Source organism: Episyrphus balteatus, chromosome 2 (assembly GCF_945859705.1).
Source record: "Episyrphus balteatus chromosome 2, idEpiBalt1.1, whole genome shotgun sequence".
NCBI classification, from domain to species: domain Eukaryota; kingdom Metazoa; phylum Arthropoda; class Insecta; order Diptera; family Syrphidae; genus Episyrphus; species Episyrphus balteatus.
This window is the reverse complement of record NC_079135.1, coordinates 18,076,111-18,093,102: the sequence shown is the minus strand read 5'-3', so window position 1 is coordinate 18,093,102 and position 16,992 is coordinate 18,076,111. Positions and strand designations below refer to the sequence as shown.

Here is a 16,992-nt window from a genome sequence, read left to right as displayed (position 1 = left end):
GATTGTACGTGTACGTATTCTCTTCTTGGTTGGTTTACCTTCCTCGGAAATAGTTTCAAACACCTTGACTTCCTCAGGAAGTTCTTGAACTTCTTCAGGTTGTTCTTCGAGCGGTGCCTCTTCAACTGTTACTGTTGTTTCAGGTTGTTTGTCGTCTTCTTCAACAGTTTCGATCTTGGTGACTTCTTGTTTGCCTCCCTTGATCTTCTTGATTGTACGTGTACGTATTCTCTTCTTGGTTGGTTTACCTTCCTCGGAAATAGTTTCAAACACCTTGACTTCCTCAGGAAGTTCTTGAACTTCTTCCGGTTTTTCATCAAGTGGTGCCTCTTCAACGGTGACTGTTGTTTCAGGTTGTTTGTCGTCTTCTTCAACAGTTTCGATCTTGGTGACTTCTTGTTTGCCTCCCTTGATCTTCTTGATTGTACGTGTACGTATTCTCTTCTTGGTTGGTTTACCTTCCTCGGAAATAGTTTCAAACACCTTGACTTCCTCAGGAAGTTCTTGAATTTCTTCCGGTTTTTCATCAAGTGGTGCCTCTTCAACGGTGACTGTTGTTTCAGGTTGTTTGTCGTCTTCTTCAACAGTTTCGATCTTGGTGACTTCTTGTTTGCCTCCCTTGATCTTCTTGATTGTACGTGTACGTATTCTCTTCTTGGTTGGTTTACCTTCCTCGGAAATAGTTTCAAACACCTTGACTTCCTCAGGAAGTTCTTGAACTTCTTCAGGCTGTTCTTCGAGCGGTGCCTCTTCAACTGTTACTGTTGTTTCAGGTTGTTTGTCGTCTTCTTCAACAGTTTCGATCTTGGTGACTTCTTGTTTGCCTCCCTTGATCTTCTTGATTGTACGTGTACGTATTCTCTTCTTGGTTGGTTTACCTTCCTCGGAGATAGTTTCAAACACCTTGACTTCTTCAGGAAGTTCTTGAATTTCTTCCGGTTTTTCATCAAGTGGTGCTTCTTCAACGGTGACTGTTGTTTCAGGTTGTTTGTCGTCTTCTTCAACAGTTTCGATCTTGGTGACTTCTTGTTTGCCTCCCTTGATCTTCTTGATTGTACGTGTACGTATTCTCTTCTTGGTTGGTTTACCTTCCTCGGAAATAGTTTCAAACACCTTGACTTCCTCAGGAAGTTCTTGAACTTCTTCAGGCTGTTCTTCGAGCGGTGCCTCTTCAACAGTTACTGTTGTTTCAGGTTGTTTGTCGTCTTCTTCAACAGTTTCGATCTTGGTGACTTCTTGTTTGCTTCCCTTGATCTTCTTGATTGTACGTGTACGTATTCTCTTCTTGGTTGGTTTACCTTCCTCGGAGATAGTTTCAAACACCTTGACTTCTTCAGGAAGTTCTTGAATTTCTTCCGGTTTTTCATCAAGTGGTGCTTCTTCAACGGTGACTGTTGTTTCAGGTTGTTTGTCGTCTTCTTCAACAGTTTCGATCTTGGTGACTTCTTGTTTGCCTCCCTTGATCTTCTTGATTGTACGTGTACGTATTCTCTTCTTGGTTGGTTTACCTTCCTCGGAAATAGGTTCAAACACCTTGACTTCCTCAGGAAGTTCTTGAACTTCTTCAGGCTGTTCTTCGAGCGGTGCCTCTTCAACTGTTACTGTTGTTTCAGGTTGTTTGTCGTCTTCTTCAACAGTTTCGATCTTGGTGACTTCTTGTTTGCCTCCCTTGATCTTCTTGATTGTACGTGTACGTATTCTCTTCTTGGTTGCTTTACCTTCCTCGGAAATAGTTTCAAACACCTTGACTTCCTCAGGAAGTTCTTGAACTTCTTCAGGCTGTTCTTCGAGCGGTGCCTCTTCAACTGTTACTGTTGTTTCAGGTTGTTTGTCGTCTTCTTCAACAGTTTCGATCTTGGTGACTTCTTGTTTGCCTCCCTTGATCTTCTTGATTGTACGTGTACGTATTCTCTTCTTGGTTGGTTTACCTTCCTCGGAAATAGTTTCAAACACCTTGACTTCTTCAGGAAGTTCTTGAATTTCTTCCGGTTTTTCATCAAGTGGTGCCTCTTCAACGGTGACTGTTGTTTCAGGTTGTTTGTCGTCTTCTTCAACAGTTTCGATCTTGGTGACTTCTTGTTTGCCTCCCTTGATCTTCTTGATTGTACGTGTACGTATTCTCTTCTTGGTTGGTTTACCTTCCTCGGAAATAGTTTCAAACACCTTGACTTCTTCAGGAAGTTCTTGAATTTCTTCCGGTTTTTCATCAAGTGGTGCCTCTTCAACGGTGACTGTTGTTTCAGGTTGTTTGTCGTCTTCTTCAACAGTTTCGATCTTGGTGACTTCTTGTTTGCCTCCCTTGATCTTCTTGATTGTACGTGTACGAATTCTCTTTTTGGTTGGTTTACCTTCCTCGGAGACGGTCTCAAACACCTTGACTTCTTCAGGAAGTTCTTGAATTTCATCCGGTTTTTCATCAAGTGGTGCCTCTTCAACGGTGACTGTTGTTTCAGGTTGTTTGTCGTCTTCTTCAACAGTTTCGATCTTGGTGACTTCTTGTTTGCCTCCCTTGATCTTCTTGATTGTACGTGTACGAATTCTCTTTTTGGTTGGTTTACCTTCCTCGGAGACGGTCTCAAACACCTTGACTTCTTCAGGAAGTTCTTGAATTTCATCCGGTTTTTCATCAAGTGGTGCCTCTTCAACGGTGACTGTTGTTTCAGGTTGTTTGTCGTCTTCTTCAACAGTTTCGATCTTGGTGACTTCTTGTTTGCCTCCCTTGATCTTCTTGATTGTACGTGTACGAATTCTCTTCTTGGTTGGTTTACCTTCCTCGGAAATAGTTTCAAACACCTTGATTTCCTCAGGAAGTTCTTGAATTTCATCCGGTTTTTCATCAAGTGGTGCCTCTTCAACGGTGACTGTTGTTTCAGGTTGTTTGTCGTCTTCTTCAACAGTTTCGATCTTGGTGACTTCTTGTTTGCCTCCCTTGATCTTCTTGATTGTACGTGTACGAATTCTCTTCTTGGTTGGTTTACCTTCCTCGGAAATAGTTTCAAACACCTTGACTTCTTCAGGAAGTTCTTGAACTTCTTCCGGTTTTTCATCAAGTGGTGCCTCTTCAACGGTGACTGTTGTTTCAGGTTGTTTGTCGTCTTCTTCAACAGTTTCGATCTTGGTGACTTCTTGTTTGCCTCCCTTGATTTTCTTGATTGTACGTGTACGAATTCTCTTCTTGGTTGGTTTACCTTCCTCGGAAATAGTTTCAAACACCTTGACTTCTTCAGGAAGTTCTTGAACTTCTTCCGGTTTTTCATCAAGTGGTGCCTCTTCAACGGTGACTGTTGTTTCAGGTTGTTTGTCGTCTTCTTCAACAGTTTCGATCTTGGTGACTTCTTGTTTGCCTCCCTTGATCTTCTTGATTGTACGTGTACGAATTCTCTTTTTGGTTGGTTTACCTTCCTCGGAGACGGTCTCAAACACCTTGACTTCTTCCGGAAGTTCTTGAACTTCTTCCGGTTTTTCATCAAGTGGTGCTTCTTCAACTGTTACTGTTGTTTCAGGTTGTTTGTCGTCTTCTTCGACAGTTTCGATCTTGGTGACTTCTTGTTTGCCTCCCTTTATCTTCTTGATTGTACGTGTACGAATTCTCTTCTTGGTTGGTTTACCTTCCTCGGAAATAGTTTCAAACACCTTGACTTCTTCAGGAAGTTCTTGAATTTCTTCCGGTTTTTCATCAAGTGGTGCCTCTTCAACGGTGACTGTTGTTTCAGGTTGTTTGTCATCTTCTTCAACAGTTTCGATCTTGGTGACTTCTTGTTTGCCTCCCTTGATCTTCTTGATTGTACGTGTACGAATTCTCTTTTTGGTTGGTTTACCTTCCTCGGAGACGGTCTCAAACACCTTGACTTCTTCAGGAAGTTCTTGAATTTCTTCCGGTTTTTCATCAAGTGGTGCCTCTTCAACGGTGACTGTTGTTTCAGGTTGTTTGTCGTCTTCTTCAACAGTTTCGATCTTGGTGACTTCTTGTTTGCCTCCCTTGATCTTCTTGATTGTACGTGTACGAATTCTCTTTTTGGTTGGTTTACCTTCCTCGGAGACGGTCTCAAACACCTTGACTTCTTCAGGAAGTTCTTGAATTTCATCCGATTTTTCATCAAGTGGTGCCTCTTCAACGGTGACTGTTGTTTCAGGTTGTTTGTCGTCTTCTTCAACAGTTTCGATCTTGGTGACTTCTTGTTTGCCTCCCTTGATCTTCTTGATTGTACGTGTACGAATTCTCTTCTTGGTTGGTTTACCTTCCTCGGAAATAGTTTCAAACACCTTGACTTCTTCAGGAAGTTCTTGAATTTCTTCCGGTTTTTCATCAAGTGGTGCCTCTTCAACGGTGACTGTTGTTTCAGGTTGTTTGTCGTCTTCTTCAACAGTTTCGATCTTGGTGACTTCTTGTTTGCCTCCCTTGATCTTCTTGATTGTACGTGTACGAATTCTCTTCTTGGTTGGTTTACCTTCCTCGGAGACGGTCTCAAACACCTTGACTTCTTCAGGAAGTTCTTGAATTTCTTCCGGTTTTTCATCAAGTGGTGCTTCTTCAACGGTGACTGTTGTTTCAGGTTGTTTGTCGTCTTCTTCAACAGTTTCGATCTTGGTGACTTCTTGTCTGCCTCCCTTGATCTTCTTGATTGTACGTGTACGAATTCTCTTCTTGGTTGGTTTACCTTCCTTGGAAATAGTTTCAAACACCTTGACTACTTCAGGAAGTTCTTGAATTTCTTCCGGTTTTTCATCAAGTGGTGCCTCTTCAACGGTGACTGTTGTTTCAGGTTGTTTGTCGTCTTCTTCAACAGTTTCGATCTTGGTGACTTCTTGTTTGCCTCCCTTGATCTTCTTGATTGTACGTGTACGAATTCTCTTCTTGGTTGGTTTACCTTCCTCGGAAATAGTTTCAAACACCTTGACTTCTTCCGGAAGTTCTTGAACTTCTTCTGGTTTTTCATCAAGTGGTGCCTCTTCAACGGTGACTGTTGTTTCAGGTTGTTTGTCGTCTTCTTCGACAGTTTCGATCTTGGTGACTTCTTGTTTGCCTCCCTTGATCTTCTTGATTGTACGTGTACGAATTCTCTTTTTGGTTGGTTTACCTTCCTCGGAGACGGTCTCAAACACCTTGACTTCTTCAGGAAGTTCTTGAATTTCTTCCGGTTTTTCATCAAGTGGTGCCTCTTCAACGGTGACTGTTGTTTCAGGTTGTTTGTCGTCTTCTTCAACAGTTTCGATCTTGGTGACTTCTTGTTTGTCTCCCTTGATCTTCTTGATTGTACGTGTACGAATTCTCTTCTTGGTTGGTTTACCTTCCTCGGAAATAGTTTCAAACACCTTGACCTCTTCCGGAAGTTCTTGAACTTCTTCTGGTTTTTCATCAAGTGGTGCCTCTTCAACGGTGACTGTTGTTTCAGGTTGTTTGTCGTCTTCTTCAACAGTTTCGATCTTGGTGACTTCTTGTTTGCCTCCCTTGATCTTCTTGATTGTACGTGTACGAATTCTCTTCTTGGTTGGTTTACCTTCCTCGGAGACGGTCTCAAACACCTTGACTTCTTCAGGAAGTTCTTGAATTTCTTCCGGTTTTTCATCAAGTGGTGCCTCTTCAACGGTGACTGTTGTTTCAGGTTGTTTGTCGTCTTCTTCAACAGTTTCGATCTTGGTGACTTCTTGTTTGCCTCCCTTGATCTTCTTGATTGTACGTGTACGAATTCTCTTCTTGGTTGGTTTACCTTCCTCGGAAATAGTTTCAAACACCTTGACTTCTTCAGGAAGTTCTTGAACTTCTTCCGGTTTTTCATCAAGTGGTGCCTCTTCAACGGTGACTGTTGTTTCAGGTTGTTTGTCGTCTTCTTCAACAGTTTCGATCTTGGTGACTTCTTGTTTGCCTCCCTTGATCTTCTTGATTGTACGTGTACGAATTCTCTTTTTGGTTGGTTTACCTTCCTCGGAGACGGTCTCAAACACCTTGACTTCTTCAGGAAGTTCTTGAACTTCTTCCGGTTTTTCATCAAGTGGTGCCTCTTCAACGGTGACTGTTGTTTCAGGTTGTTTGTCGTCTTCTTCAACAGTTTCGATCTTGGTGACTTCTTGTTTGCCTCCCTTGATCTTCTTGATTGTACGTGTACGTATTCTCTTCTTAGTTGGTTTACCTTCCTCGGAAATAGTTTCAAACACCTTGACTTCTTCAGGAAGTTCTTGAACTTCTTCCGGTTTTTCATCAAGTGGTGCCTCTTCAACTGTTACTGTTGTTTCAGGTTGTTTGTCGTCTTCTTCAACAGTTTCGATCTTGGTGACTTCTTGTTTGCCTCCCTTGATCTTCTTGATTGTACGTGTACGTATTCTCTTCTTGGTTGGTTTACCTTCCTCGGAAATAGTTTCAAACACCTTGACTTCCTCAGGAAGTTCTTGAACTTCTTCAGGCTGTTCTTCGAGCGGTGCCTCTTCAACGGTGACTGTTGTTTCAGGTTGTTTGTCGTCTTCTTCAACAGTTTCGATCTTGGTGACTTCTTGTTTGCCTCCCTTGATCTTCTTGATTGTACGTGTACGTATTCTCTTCTTGGTTGGTTTACCTTCCTCGGAGACGGTCTCAAACACCTTGACTTCTTCCGGGAGTTCTTGAATTTCTTCCGGTTTTTCATCAAGTGGTGCCTCTTCAACTGTTACTGTTGTTTCAGGTTGTTTGTCGTCTTCTTCAACAGTTTCGATCTTGGTGACTTCTTGTTTGCCTCCCTTGATCTTCTTGATTGTACGTGTACGAATTCTCTTTTTGGTTGGTTTACCTTCCTCGGAGACGGTCTCAAACACCTTGACTTCTTCAGGAAGTTCTTGAATTTCTTCCGGTTTTTCATCAAGTGGTGCCTCTTCAACGGTGACTGTTGTTTCAGGTTGTTTGTCGTCTTCTTCAACAGTTTCGATCTTGGTGACTTCTTGTTTGCCTCCCTTGATCTTCTTGATTGTACGTGTACGAATTCTCTTCTTGGTTGGTTTACCTTCCTCGGAAATAGTTTCAAACACCTTGACTTCTTCAGGAAGTTCTTGAACTTCTTCCGGTTTTTCATCAAGTGGTGCCTCTTCAACGGTGACTGTTGTTTCAGGTTGTTTGTCGTCTTCTTCAACAGTTTCGATCTTGGTGACTTCTTGTTTGCCTCCCTTGATCTTCTTGATTGTACGTGTACGAATTCTCTTTTTGGTTGGTTTACCTTCCTCGGAGACGGTCTCAAACACCTTGACTTCTTCAGGAAGTTCTTGAATTTCTTCCGGTTTTTCATCAAGTGGTGCTTCTTCAACGGTGACTGTTGTTTCAGGTTGCTTGTCGTCTTCTTCAACAGTTTCGATCTTGGTGACTTCTTGTTTGCCTCCCTTGATCTTCTTGATTGTACGTGTACGAATTCTCTTCTTGGTTGGTTTACCTTCCTCGGAGACGGTCTCAAACACCTTGACTTCTTCAGGAAGTTCTTGAATTTCTTCCGGTTTTTCATCAAGTGGTGCCTCTTCAACGGTGACTGTTGTTTCAGGTTGTTTGTCGTCTTCTTCAACAGTTTCGATCTTGGTGACTTCTTGTTTGCCTCCCTTGATCTTCTTGATTGTACGTGTACGAATTCTCTTCTTGGTTGGTTTACCTTCCTCGGAAATAGTTTCAAACACCTTGACTTCTTCAGGAAGTTCTTGAACTTCTTCCGGTTTTTCATCAAGTGGTGCCTCTTCAACGGTGACTGTTGTTTCAGGTTGTTTGTCGTCTTCTTCAACAGTTTCGATCTTGGTGACTTCTTGTTTGCCTCCCTTGATCTTCTTGATTGTACGTGTACGAATTCTCTTTTTGGTTGGTTTACCTTCCTCGGAGACGGTCTCAAACACCTTGACTTCTTCAGGAAGTTCTTGAACTTCTTCCGGTTTTTCATCAAGTGGTGCCTCTTCAACGGTGACTGTTGTTTCAGGTTGTTTGTCGTCTTCTTCAACAGTTTCGATCTTGGTGACTTCTTGTTTGCCTCCCTTGATCTTTTTGATTGTACGTGTACGTATTCTCTTCTTAGTTGGTTTACCTTCCTCGGAAATAGTTTCAAACACCTTGACTTCTTCAGGAAGTTCTTGAACTTCTTCCGGTTTTTCATCAAGTGGTGCCTCTTCAACGGTGACTGTTGTTTCAGGTTGTTTGTCGTCTTCTTCAACAGTTTCGATCTTGGTGACTTCTTGTTTGCCTCCCTTGATCTTCTTGATTGTACGTGTACGTATTCTCTTCTTAGTTGGTTTACCTTCCTCGGAAATACTTTCAAACACCTTGACTTCTTCAGGAAGTTCTTGAACTTCTTCCGGTTTTTCATCAAGTGGTGCCTCTTCAACGGTGACTGTTGTTTCAGGTTGCTTGTCGTCTTCTTCAACAGTTTCGATCTTGGTGACTTCTTGTTTGCCTCCCTTGATCTTCTTGATTGTACGTGTACGAATTCTCTTCTTGGTTGGTTTACCTTCCTCGGAAATAGTTTCAAACACCTTGACTTCTTCAGGAAGTTCTTGAACTTCTTCCGGTTTTTCATCAAGTGGTGCCTCTTCAACGGTGACTGTTGTTTCAGGTTGTTTGTCGTCTTCTTCAACAGTTTCGATCTTGGTGACTTCTTGTTTGCCTCCCTTGATCTTCTTGATTGTACGTGTACGAATTCTCTTTTTGGTTGGTTTACCTTCCTCGGAGACGGTCTCAAACACCTTGACTTCTTCAGGAAGTTCTTGAACTTCTTCCGGTTTTTCATCAAGTGGTGCCTCTTCAACGGTGACTGTTGTTTCAGGTTGTTTGTCGTCTTCTTCAACAGTTTCGATCTTGGTGACTTCTTGTTTGCCTCCCTTGATCTTCTTGATTGTACGTGTACGTATTCTCTTCTTAGTTGGTTTACCTTCCTCGGAAATAGTTTCAAACACCTTGACTTCTTCAGGAAGTTCTTGAACTTCTTCCGGTTTTTCATCAAGTGGTGCCTCTTCAACTGTTACTGTTGTTTCAGGTTGTTTGTCGTCTTCTTCAACAGTTTCGATCTTGGTGACTTCTTGTTTGCCTCCCTTGATCTTCTTGATTGTACGTGTACGTATTCTCTTCTTAGTTGGTTTACCTTCCTCGGAAATAGTTTCAAACACCTTGACTTCTTCAGGAAGTTCTTGAACTTCTTCCGGTTTTTCATCAAGTGGTGCCTCTTCAACGGTGACTGTTGTTTCAGGTTGTTTGTCGTCTTCTTCAACAGTTTCGATCTTGGTGACTTCTTGTTTGCCTCCCTTGATCTTCTTGATTGTACGTGTACGTATTCTCTTCTTAGTTGGTTTACCTTCCTCGGAAATACTTTCAAACACCTTGACTTCTTCAGGAAGTTCTTGAACTTCTTCCGGTTTTTCATCAAGTGGTGCCTCTTCAACGGTGACTGTTGTTTCAGGTTGCTTGTCGTCTTCTTCAACAGTTTCGATCTTGGTGACTTCTTGTTTGCCTCCCTTGATCTTCTTGATTGTACGTGTACGTATTCTCTTCTTGGTTGGTTTACCTTCCTCGGAAATAGTTTCAAACACCTTAACTTCTTCAGGAAGTTCTTGAATTTCTTCCGGTTTTTCGTCAAGTGGTGTCTCTTCAACGGTGACTATTGTTTCAGGTTGTTTGTCGTCTTCTTCAACAGTTTCGATCTTGGTGACTTCTTGTTTGCTTCCCTTGATCTTCTTGATTGTACGTGTACGTATTCTCTTCTTAGTTGGTTTACCTTCCTCGGAAATACTTTCAAACACCTTGACTTCTTCAGGAAGTTCTTGAATTTCTTCCGGTTTTTCGTCAAGTGGTGCCTCTTCAACGGTGACTGTTGTTTCAGGTTGTTTGTCGTCTTCTTCAACAGTTTCGATCTTGGTGACTTCTTGTTTGCCTCCCTTGATCTTCTTGATTGTACGTGTACGTATTCTCTTCTTAGTTGGTTTACCTTCCTCGGAAAAACTTTCAAACACCTTAACTTCTTCAGGAAGTTCTTGAATTTCTTCCGGTTTTTCGTCAAGTGGTGCCTCTTCAACGGTGACTGTTGTTTCAGGTTGTTTGTCGTCTTCTTCAACAGTTTCGATCTTGGTGACTTCTTGTTTGCCTCCCTTGATCTTCTTGATTGTACGTGTACGAATTCTCTTTTTAGTTGGTTTGCCTTCTTCTGAAATGGACTCAATCACCTTAACTTCTTCAGGAAGTTCTTGAACTTCTTCTGGTTTTTCTTCGTCTTCTTGCTGTTGGACAGTTTCTTCAATAATCTTCTCTTTTTTCTGTTTTTTAATTTTTTGCTTTCGAACTTCTTGCGGTTCTTCCTTTGGTGTTGTGTCTTGTTCTTGTGTGATGTGTTCTGGTGTGTGAACTGTTGTTTCTTGTGTATCTGTGTGAAAGAATGTTTGAATAAGAAAACGTTTTTCAAGTTAATTTTGTATAAAGTGACTTGTGTCATGATTTAAATATGTGTCTTTTTGTGTTTTTTTTTTCTAAGGGTAAGTGTCGGTTTCAGTTTTGAAAACTACTACTAACTTATAAAAGTATAACGCCATTTTGTTTTTATCAATAAACTTACTCTATTAACCTGTGTGTACTTACTCTTTGGTTCGAATTTCTTACCAGTGTCAAATTGGACACTAGCTATTGTAATAAGGGCTTTTTCGCTATGTTCAGGTGTAAGGTCAGAATGGGAGATAGTTTTTTGTGTGATCAATTCTGTACCATATGGACTTGTAGCCTCCAGAGTCTGAGCGCTCTCGCTCAATGCAACTGGTCTGATTTTTTCTTGTGTTACAACTGGATGTTGTTCTTTGGGTAATGTTGTGTTAAATGGTTCATCTTTTTCATTTCCATACACTATTGATTGTTCAATTGTTGTAAATGTTGGTAATTCTTCTGTAGCAACAAGTTGCTCGTGTTTTTGTGGGGATTCAAGTTTAGGAACATGTTCGCTTGAGATTTCTTCACTTGAAATCGGTGCAAGTAGTTCAATGTTTTGAATTTTTTGTTGGGGAAGTTGTGTGGTGAATTGTGGTGATTTTGTGTCATGGGGTGCAATGCTTTCCAATATTGTTACCTGTTCTGAAATAATGCTTGGCGTATGATCAATGTTAACCTGAGCATAAGTTTTCTTAGTCTCAGTGGTTTCTTGTGGCTGTATTTGATCTGTAACGACTACTTGTTGGTTTATGTACGTACTGTGTGTGCTGAAAGCTGCATCGGCTGTGGCGACTTGTGTTGAGGGAGTTTCGAATTCTTCTTCTTTAAGTTCTGTTTGGACTTGATCCACTACGGTGATCTGTTTGGCATCTTCAAAGGTTAATTGTGCTAATCGTTTTTCGGTCTTTAATTGTTCTTTAATTTGTGTAGTACTTTCAAAAGCGATGGTATCTTCAATTGTAACTTCTTGTCTTTGTTTGGGTGCTAGAAGTGTCGCCTTTTCGTCGCTAGGTGCAAATTCGGAAATTTTATCAAAGCTTGGAATTGGGAAAACTTGTTCGACGGTTGTTGCCTTGCGTTCGCTGGTAACGACTGTTGATTGAATAGTGTCTTGAGGTGTTGGCTTAATTGATAGGTCACCTGTTGCTTCTAGAACATCAACCGTTGAAGTATCTAATGGCTTGAATTCTATATGTGTCTTTCCAGCGTCTGCTAGCGATGGTTTCCTCTGAGCGATTTCTGATGTGTCTTCAAAGACTGTAAATTCTTCAATGTGCTTCGATTTATGTGATATTTCTGTAACGTTTGCTTTGGCCTGTGGGCGATCGAGCAAATTGTAGATTTCTGTAATTTCACTGACCGGCGTTACTTCTTCCGTAATCAATGGTTTAAGCTCACCTTGTACTGATGGTTGAGCAGTTTCAGAAGTTGGAGCTAAAGCGCTAACATCGGCTTCTTTGTGATAAGCAATATCAGTCGAAACCTCAGCTGAGAACTTTTCAGTTGTAGTTATTTTAGCTGTTCGACTTAGGAGAGTCTTCTCTTCATCAATGTAGCTCGATGAATCAAAAGCTGTTACCTGAGTTATAATAGTTTCACGACTTGTTCCCTCTATAAATGGCTTAGCTTGAGCTTCTATCATTTGTAGATCGCCAAGTTTATCTAAAGAATCTACTGGTTTATTTTCTGTTGTAATTCCTGTTGGTAATACTTCGCTAGAAGTTTCTGTTGCTTGCACTAAGTTATCTGGTTTCGAACTAAATACTCCTTCACGTTCATTTGGTGTTTCTTGATGTTGAGCATAACTGCGTTTCAATTCATGATCAATAGTGGCTGTTTGAGCTTGAGGTTGCATCATTTCATCTTCTGGTTTAACACTTTCAAAGGCCATTGGCTCTTCAGCAGTATTTCGAGATAGCATTGCTGTGACAGATGGCGTTGCTGAATCTTCTGCAGGTTTCTTATCAGACATTTTAGTTGTGTTGTCAATTAAATTCTGTTCTTCGACAGTTGGAGCAAATTGAGTTCCAGCAAATTTGACATCAGCACTTCTTAATTTGTAATCTGTTATATTAGCGAATTCTTGCTCCTGTTCGATTATAACAGTTCTATCTTCAGTTGCCACAAATTGGTTTGTCACAATTGTTTGCTCTGAAGTTGCTTCAAGTTTGACAATGTCAAATTTATCATCGATTGGCTTCTCGTAAGCTAGGGTTTCAGCAACTTCAGTCTCATTGGCTTTATCAAACCTTTCACTGGCTGTGGCTTCTTGTGTTTTTTCATGCTGAACATCACCAACACTAAGGCTAGGAACGACTTGTTGAGTAACGGCAGTTTTTAGATTATCAGATTGTCCCAATTGTACTTGAGTTTGAGGTGTTATTGATTTCAAAAAGTCACTGGGGGACTCAAACGGACTATCCGATGACACAATGACAGCATTGACAGAACTCAAAATCATTTCGGCAACATGTTCTTTGGTTTTCTCATGAGGTTGTAAATCAGTTTCTTTTTCATAGATCACAGCTTGATTAACTTGTACCTCATCTAAATTCGAAGTAAGTGGCTTGCCAGAAGATTCTATAAGCTTCACTTCTGACAGATCAGAAGTACTTTCGACAGCACTGGTTTCACTTACAATTGCTGATTTTTTAGTGTCAGAGAGACGAATTTCAGCTGATTCTGAAACTGCCTGGGCTGGAGATTTGAAAGCTTTCTCCTTATCGGATGTTTCCATTGTTGTAACTTCGATTTGTGTAAGGTTTGAAATAATATCGATCTTTGAGATTTTAGTTAAAGCTGTTGGTTGTTGTTGGAAGTCTTCAGTACCTTCTAAAGTTCCTGTTTGTGACTGTAAAGCTGTGGAGAGAGTATTTAGTAAAACTTGTGCATTTTGCAAATCACTGGTTGGTTTCTCAGCAACATCAGACACTGCTTCACTTGTTTCTGCCAAATCAGTACTGGCAACAGTTAAACCTGATACTTGAACTAATTTAGCTTCTCGTGCTTCCAATGTCGCTGGTAAGCTTAAATCATCTTCTTTTTCATGAAGCAGCGATGAACTGACTTCAACAGGTTGCAATAAATCAATTAGACCTTCAGCAACATGATCTTTTGGTTGAGGTTCTAATTGAAGATCAGTTATTTGATCTAAAATTTCTTGCTGGCTAATATTCTGGCCAACAAGTTCAGACAGTGCCAAATGGGCTTGGTTTAAGTCAGGCTTCAAATCTTCGACAAAGTCTACTGTTTGATAGACTTGTAAATTAGATACTTCAAGTGATTGGTTTTTATCTGATATCGATGGAGCTACCTTTTGTTCTTGTGGCTTTTCAGCTGGTGTCATTTCAGTTTCAGCTTCATTGAACATAACTTCTGTGATCTTCAATGACTCACTGACATCGATAACAGTTTGAGATGTCATCGATTTCGGAGTCTTGTTAACTTCAAGCTTATCAGTGCTTTCGAAGATATTTTGTTGATAGGTTTCACTTACAGTTACACCATCGAATAATCCCTTGGCTTCAGCTTGACTTGGTTTTTCCTGGTCCAACAAATCGGTCTTCAGTTCATGTTGAACTTCTTCAGTTAGAGCGGCCTTGAAATCGGAGTAAATATTCGATTGATTGGCCTTATGCTCTTCAGGCTTTTCTAAGCTAGGTAATTCTTTTTCCAAGTCACCAGTTATGATATGTTCAATATTAAGTGGAGCTTGAAGCTCAAATTGAGCTGAAGCTTTTTCAGAAATCGGTTGTGAGGGTTGTTTCCATTCTTTTTCTTTTTCATGGAACTCCACTTCACTAACTTCGGGTGCATCACGTGTATCAACCTCAGATCTTCCTTTTTCTTTCTTTGGTTGAGAATATTCAACATCTGTTGTTGTATTAAGAGGTGCTTCTTCAGATGTCACGTATGCTTCATGTGGTGAAATAGTTTTCTTAGCTTTTGAAGAAACTTCGGTAGGACTTTCAAAAGTTGCAGGTTCTTCAGCAATAAATTGTTCTTCAACTTCACTTGTTGGTAATCCATTGAATTTTTCTGAAGCTGTTAGGAGAGTTGTCTTCTTATCTTCAACAATCAAATCGGTTGATGTTTCTTGAGTTATGACAAATTGCGAATCAAGATGAACTTGTTCGATAACTTGTAGTGAAGCTTCTTTGAAATCATCCAAAGTTACAATTTTTTCATCTGTTGGACTTTGAGTATCAACGATTTCTGAAGATACAATATTTTCTTGTAGAACAAGAGAATCCTTAGCTTGGAATGATGGAGCTTTCTTATCTTCAGCTAGCTTATCTTCAGAATCTCTTAGAATAGTTTCACTTATTTCAAGAGGAATATTTTCGGTAACTTCAATGTGAGCTATTGATTTGGTCGCTAATTTCTCCGTTGGTAATTCAGATTCCCTATCAACTAAGGTTGTCTCTTCAGACACATATATTCTATTCTCCACGAGGTTTTCAGTTGCAGATTCAGTGGGTACAATGACTTCTGCATAATATTTCGAAGGTTTATCTTCAGCAATAGTTTCGGAAATCTCTAAAGGCTCATTAAGAAGAATCTTTGAATCAAGATGTTGAAGAATTTCTGTTGGTTTTTCGATAGGTTTTCCAATGGACTCACTCTCATCGACTTTAGTGACTTCAACACTTTTGTGAGTAGTGAAGACTTCTTCGGCCTTGACAGTTTGTCTAGGCTTCGGTTGACCTTCGAAAGTTGTTTCCGAAATTCCAGGTGTAACCTCAAAGTTATCTTGAGATTGTAAAGGTAATATGTCAAGACTTGCTTTTTGTTCTGAAGTTTTATCTTTGGGTAAGTCTTTTACCGAATCTTCAATCAGAGCCTTTTCAACGATAAGAGATTGTAACAAGTCACTGCGAGGCATAGCACTTGCCTCAGCCGTTACTGGTTTGACAACCTTATCCCCCAAGCTTTCACCGGTTTCAACTTCTGTCACTTCAGCAGCACGCAGTGCCTCTTTAGGTATGTTTGTTTCAACAACTTCTTGCACATGTTCCCTCACGATACGCAATCGTTCATCTTCACGTTCATTCGGTATCAATTCTTCTTGAACTGTCAAAATTTTTTGTGGAACAATTTGTGTATCGGCTTTCACCGATGATGGTGTGTCAGTTGACAGCTGAGCATATTGAACTTCTTCCCCAATGACAGGTGTCTCAATAGGTATTGTGCTAGGTAATGTTTGAACTGGTTGTGGTTGTTCAAAGTCGGTTAAACTTTGAACTGTTTGATTTGTAATTGGTTCGAGAACATTGATTTCTTCTTGTTGAACAGTTGTTGTTGTTTGTTCTGTTATAAATTGTTGTTGTTGTTTAATTTGTTTAATGTCAGAAATAATTGTTTGTTGTTCTTGAACGATAATTTCTTGTTGTTCTTGTTGTTTTTTGATAGTTTTGGTTTTCCTTGTTTTATCCTTTTTAGTGATTTTAATATCCTTTTGTTCCTGTTGTTCTTGTTGTAGTTGTACATGTTGTTGTTCTTCAACAATTGTTGTTGATGTTGTTGTAGTTTCTGCGAATGTAATGTAAGTATTTTAGAATGTATAGTTGTGTGTTAGTTATTTTCTTTTTTTGTCATAAAAATATGGAAAGGATTTTTGTAGGTTGTTTTTTTTTTTAGTTGGCATATTTTTACACGGCATTTTTTTTTTTTTCATTTGGTTTGTTGACACAACAACACACAGTTGACAGTTGACAAGATGATCAGTATAATGCTGTTTTGTTTTTTTATACGATTTTTTTTTGATAAGAAAAAACATTTATTATGATAAAACACAAAAACAAACAGAACTTTTACGATATAAGAAAAAAGAAGCAGAACAAATATTGACAATTTAGCGAGTGAAGTTCTTACCTCAATTGTTTCGATGAGCTGATTTAAGTTTGAAGACTTAAAAATATTTAAAAATTATTTATATAACTCAAATTCCTTTTAAAATGTTCATAGCTTAAAGCAGTTATTAAACCTCCTGACTATCTTACATTTACTTCTCTCTTAGCTTTTAACTCTCTTCGTAAGAATGAGTCATTCTCTTGAAAAATTCTCTTCATCATAAATCAGAATGTCAGTATTTTTGACATTTGTCGATCAATTTCGTAGTTAAAGTTCGTAGTCAGGAGGATACTTAGGCAGTTATAGATTAGTGCTGTTTGTTTATAAGTTTTTTTTTGTGTTGGATATATAAATATTAGTCTTATTTATAGGAAGAGAGGGTTTATTTATAGGTTTATTGATTAATTGTATATATATATATTTTTTAATTTCTTAAAGCTTGCTTATATGACAACAGAACACTGCGCAGGCGAAAAGCGTTGGCTAAGTTGTACATCTTTGGAATATTTTTGTATATTATTAGTTTTGAGTTTTTTTTTTAGTTTTATTGTTCATCGGGATCTATTTCTAAATATTGTTCAGCGCTCACACCTTCAACAGCTACAATTGTTGTTTCTTCAATGTATGTTTGCGCTGTTGTTAGTTTTATTTGAAAAGCGTTTTTTGAAGTAAGCATGAAAGCAAAAAAAAAAAAAAAATAATAAACAAAATATTTACATCATTTTCGTTTTTAAAAATGTTAAAAG

At 39.5% G+C, this 16,992-nt stretch overlaps 1 protein-coding gene across 15 annotated transcripts in view; it reads right to left on the bottom strand.

Annotated features, from left to right (window-relative positions):
* LOC129908709 (titin) overlaps positions 1–16,992 on the bottom strand; it is a 167,738-nt gene that overhangs the window by 37,583 nt on the left and 113,163 nt on the right. For 10 of the 15 annotated variants that reach the window (XM_055985417.1, XM_055985424.1, XM_055985419.1 and 7 more), the window contains one exon: positions 10,553–15,925. In XM_055985417.1, coding sequence (XP_055841392.1) covers positions 10,553–15,925 — 5,373 coding nt within the window. Of the gene's footprint in view, positions 1–1,743; positions 7,863–9,388; positions 9,426–10,552; positions 15,926–16,267; positions 16,880–16,992 lie in introns of those variants that run through there. The other 5 variants (XM_055985427.1, XM_055985428.1, XM_055985429.1 and 2 more) reach the window with 4 other exon arrangements.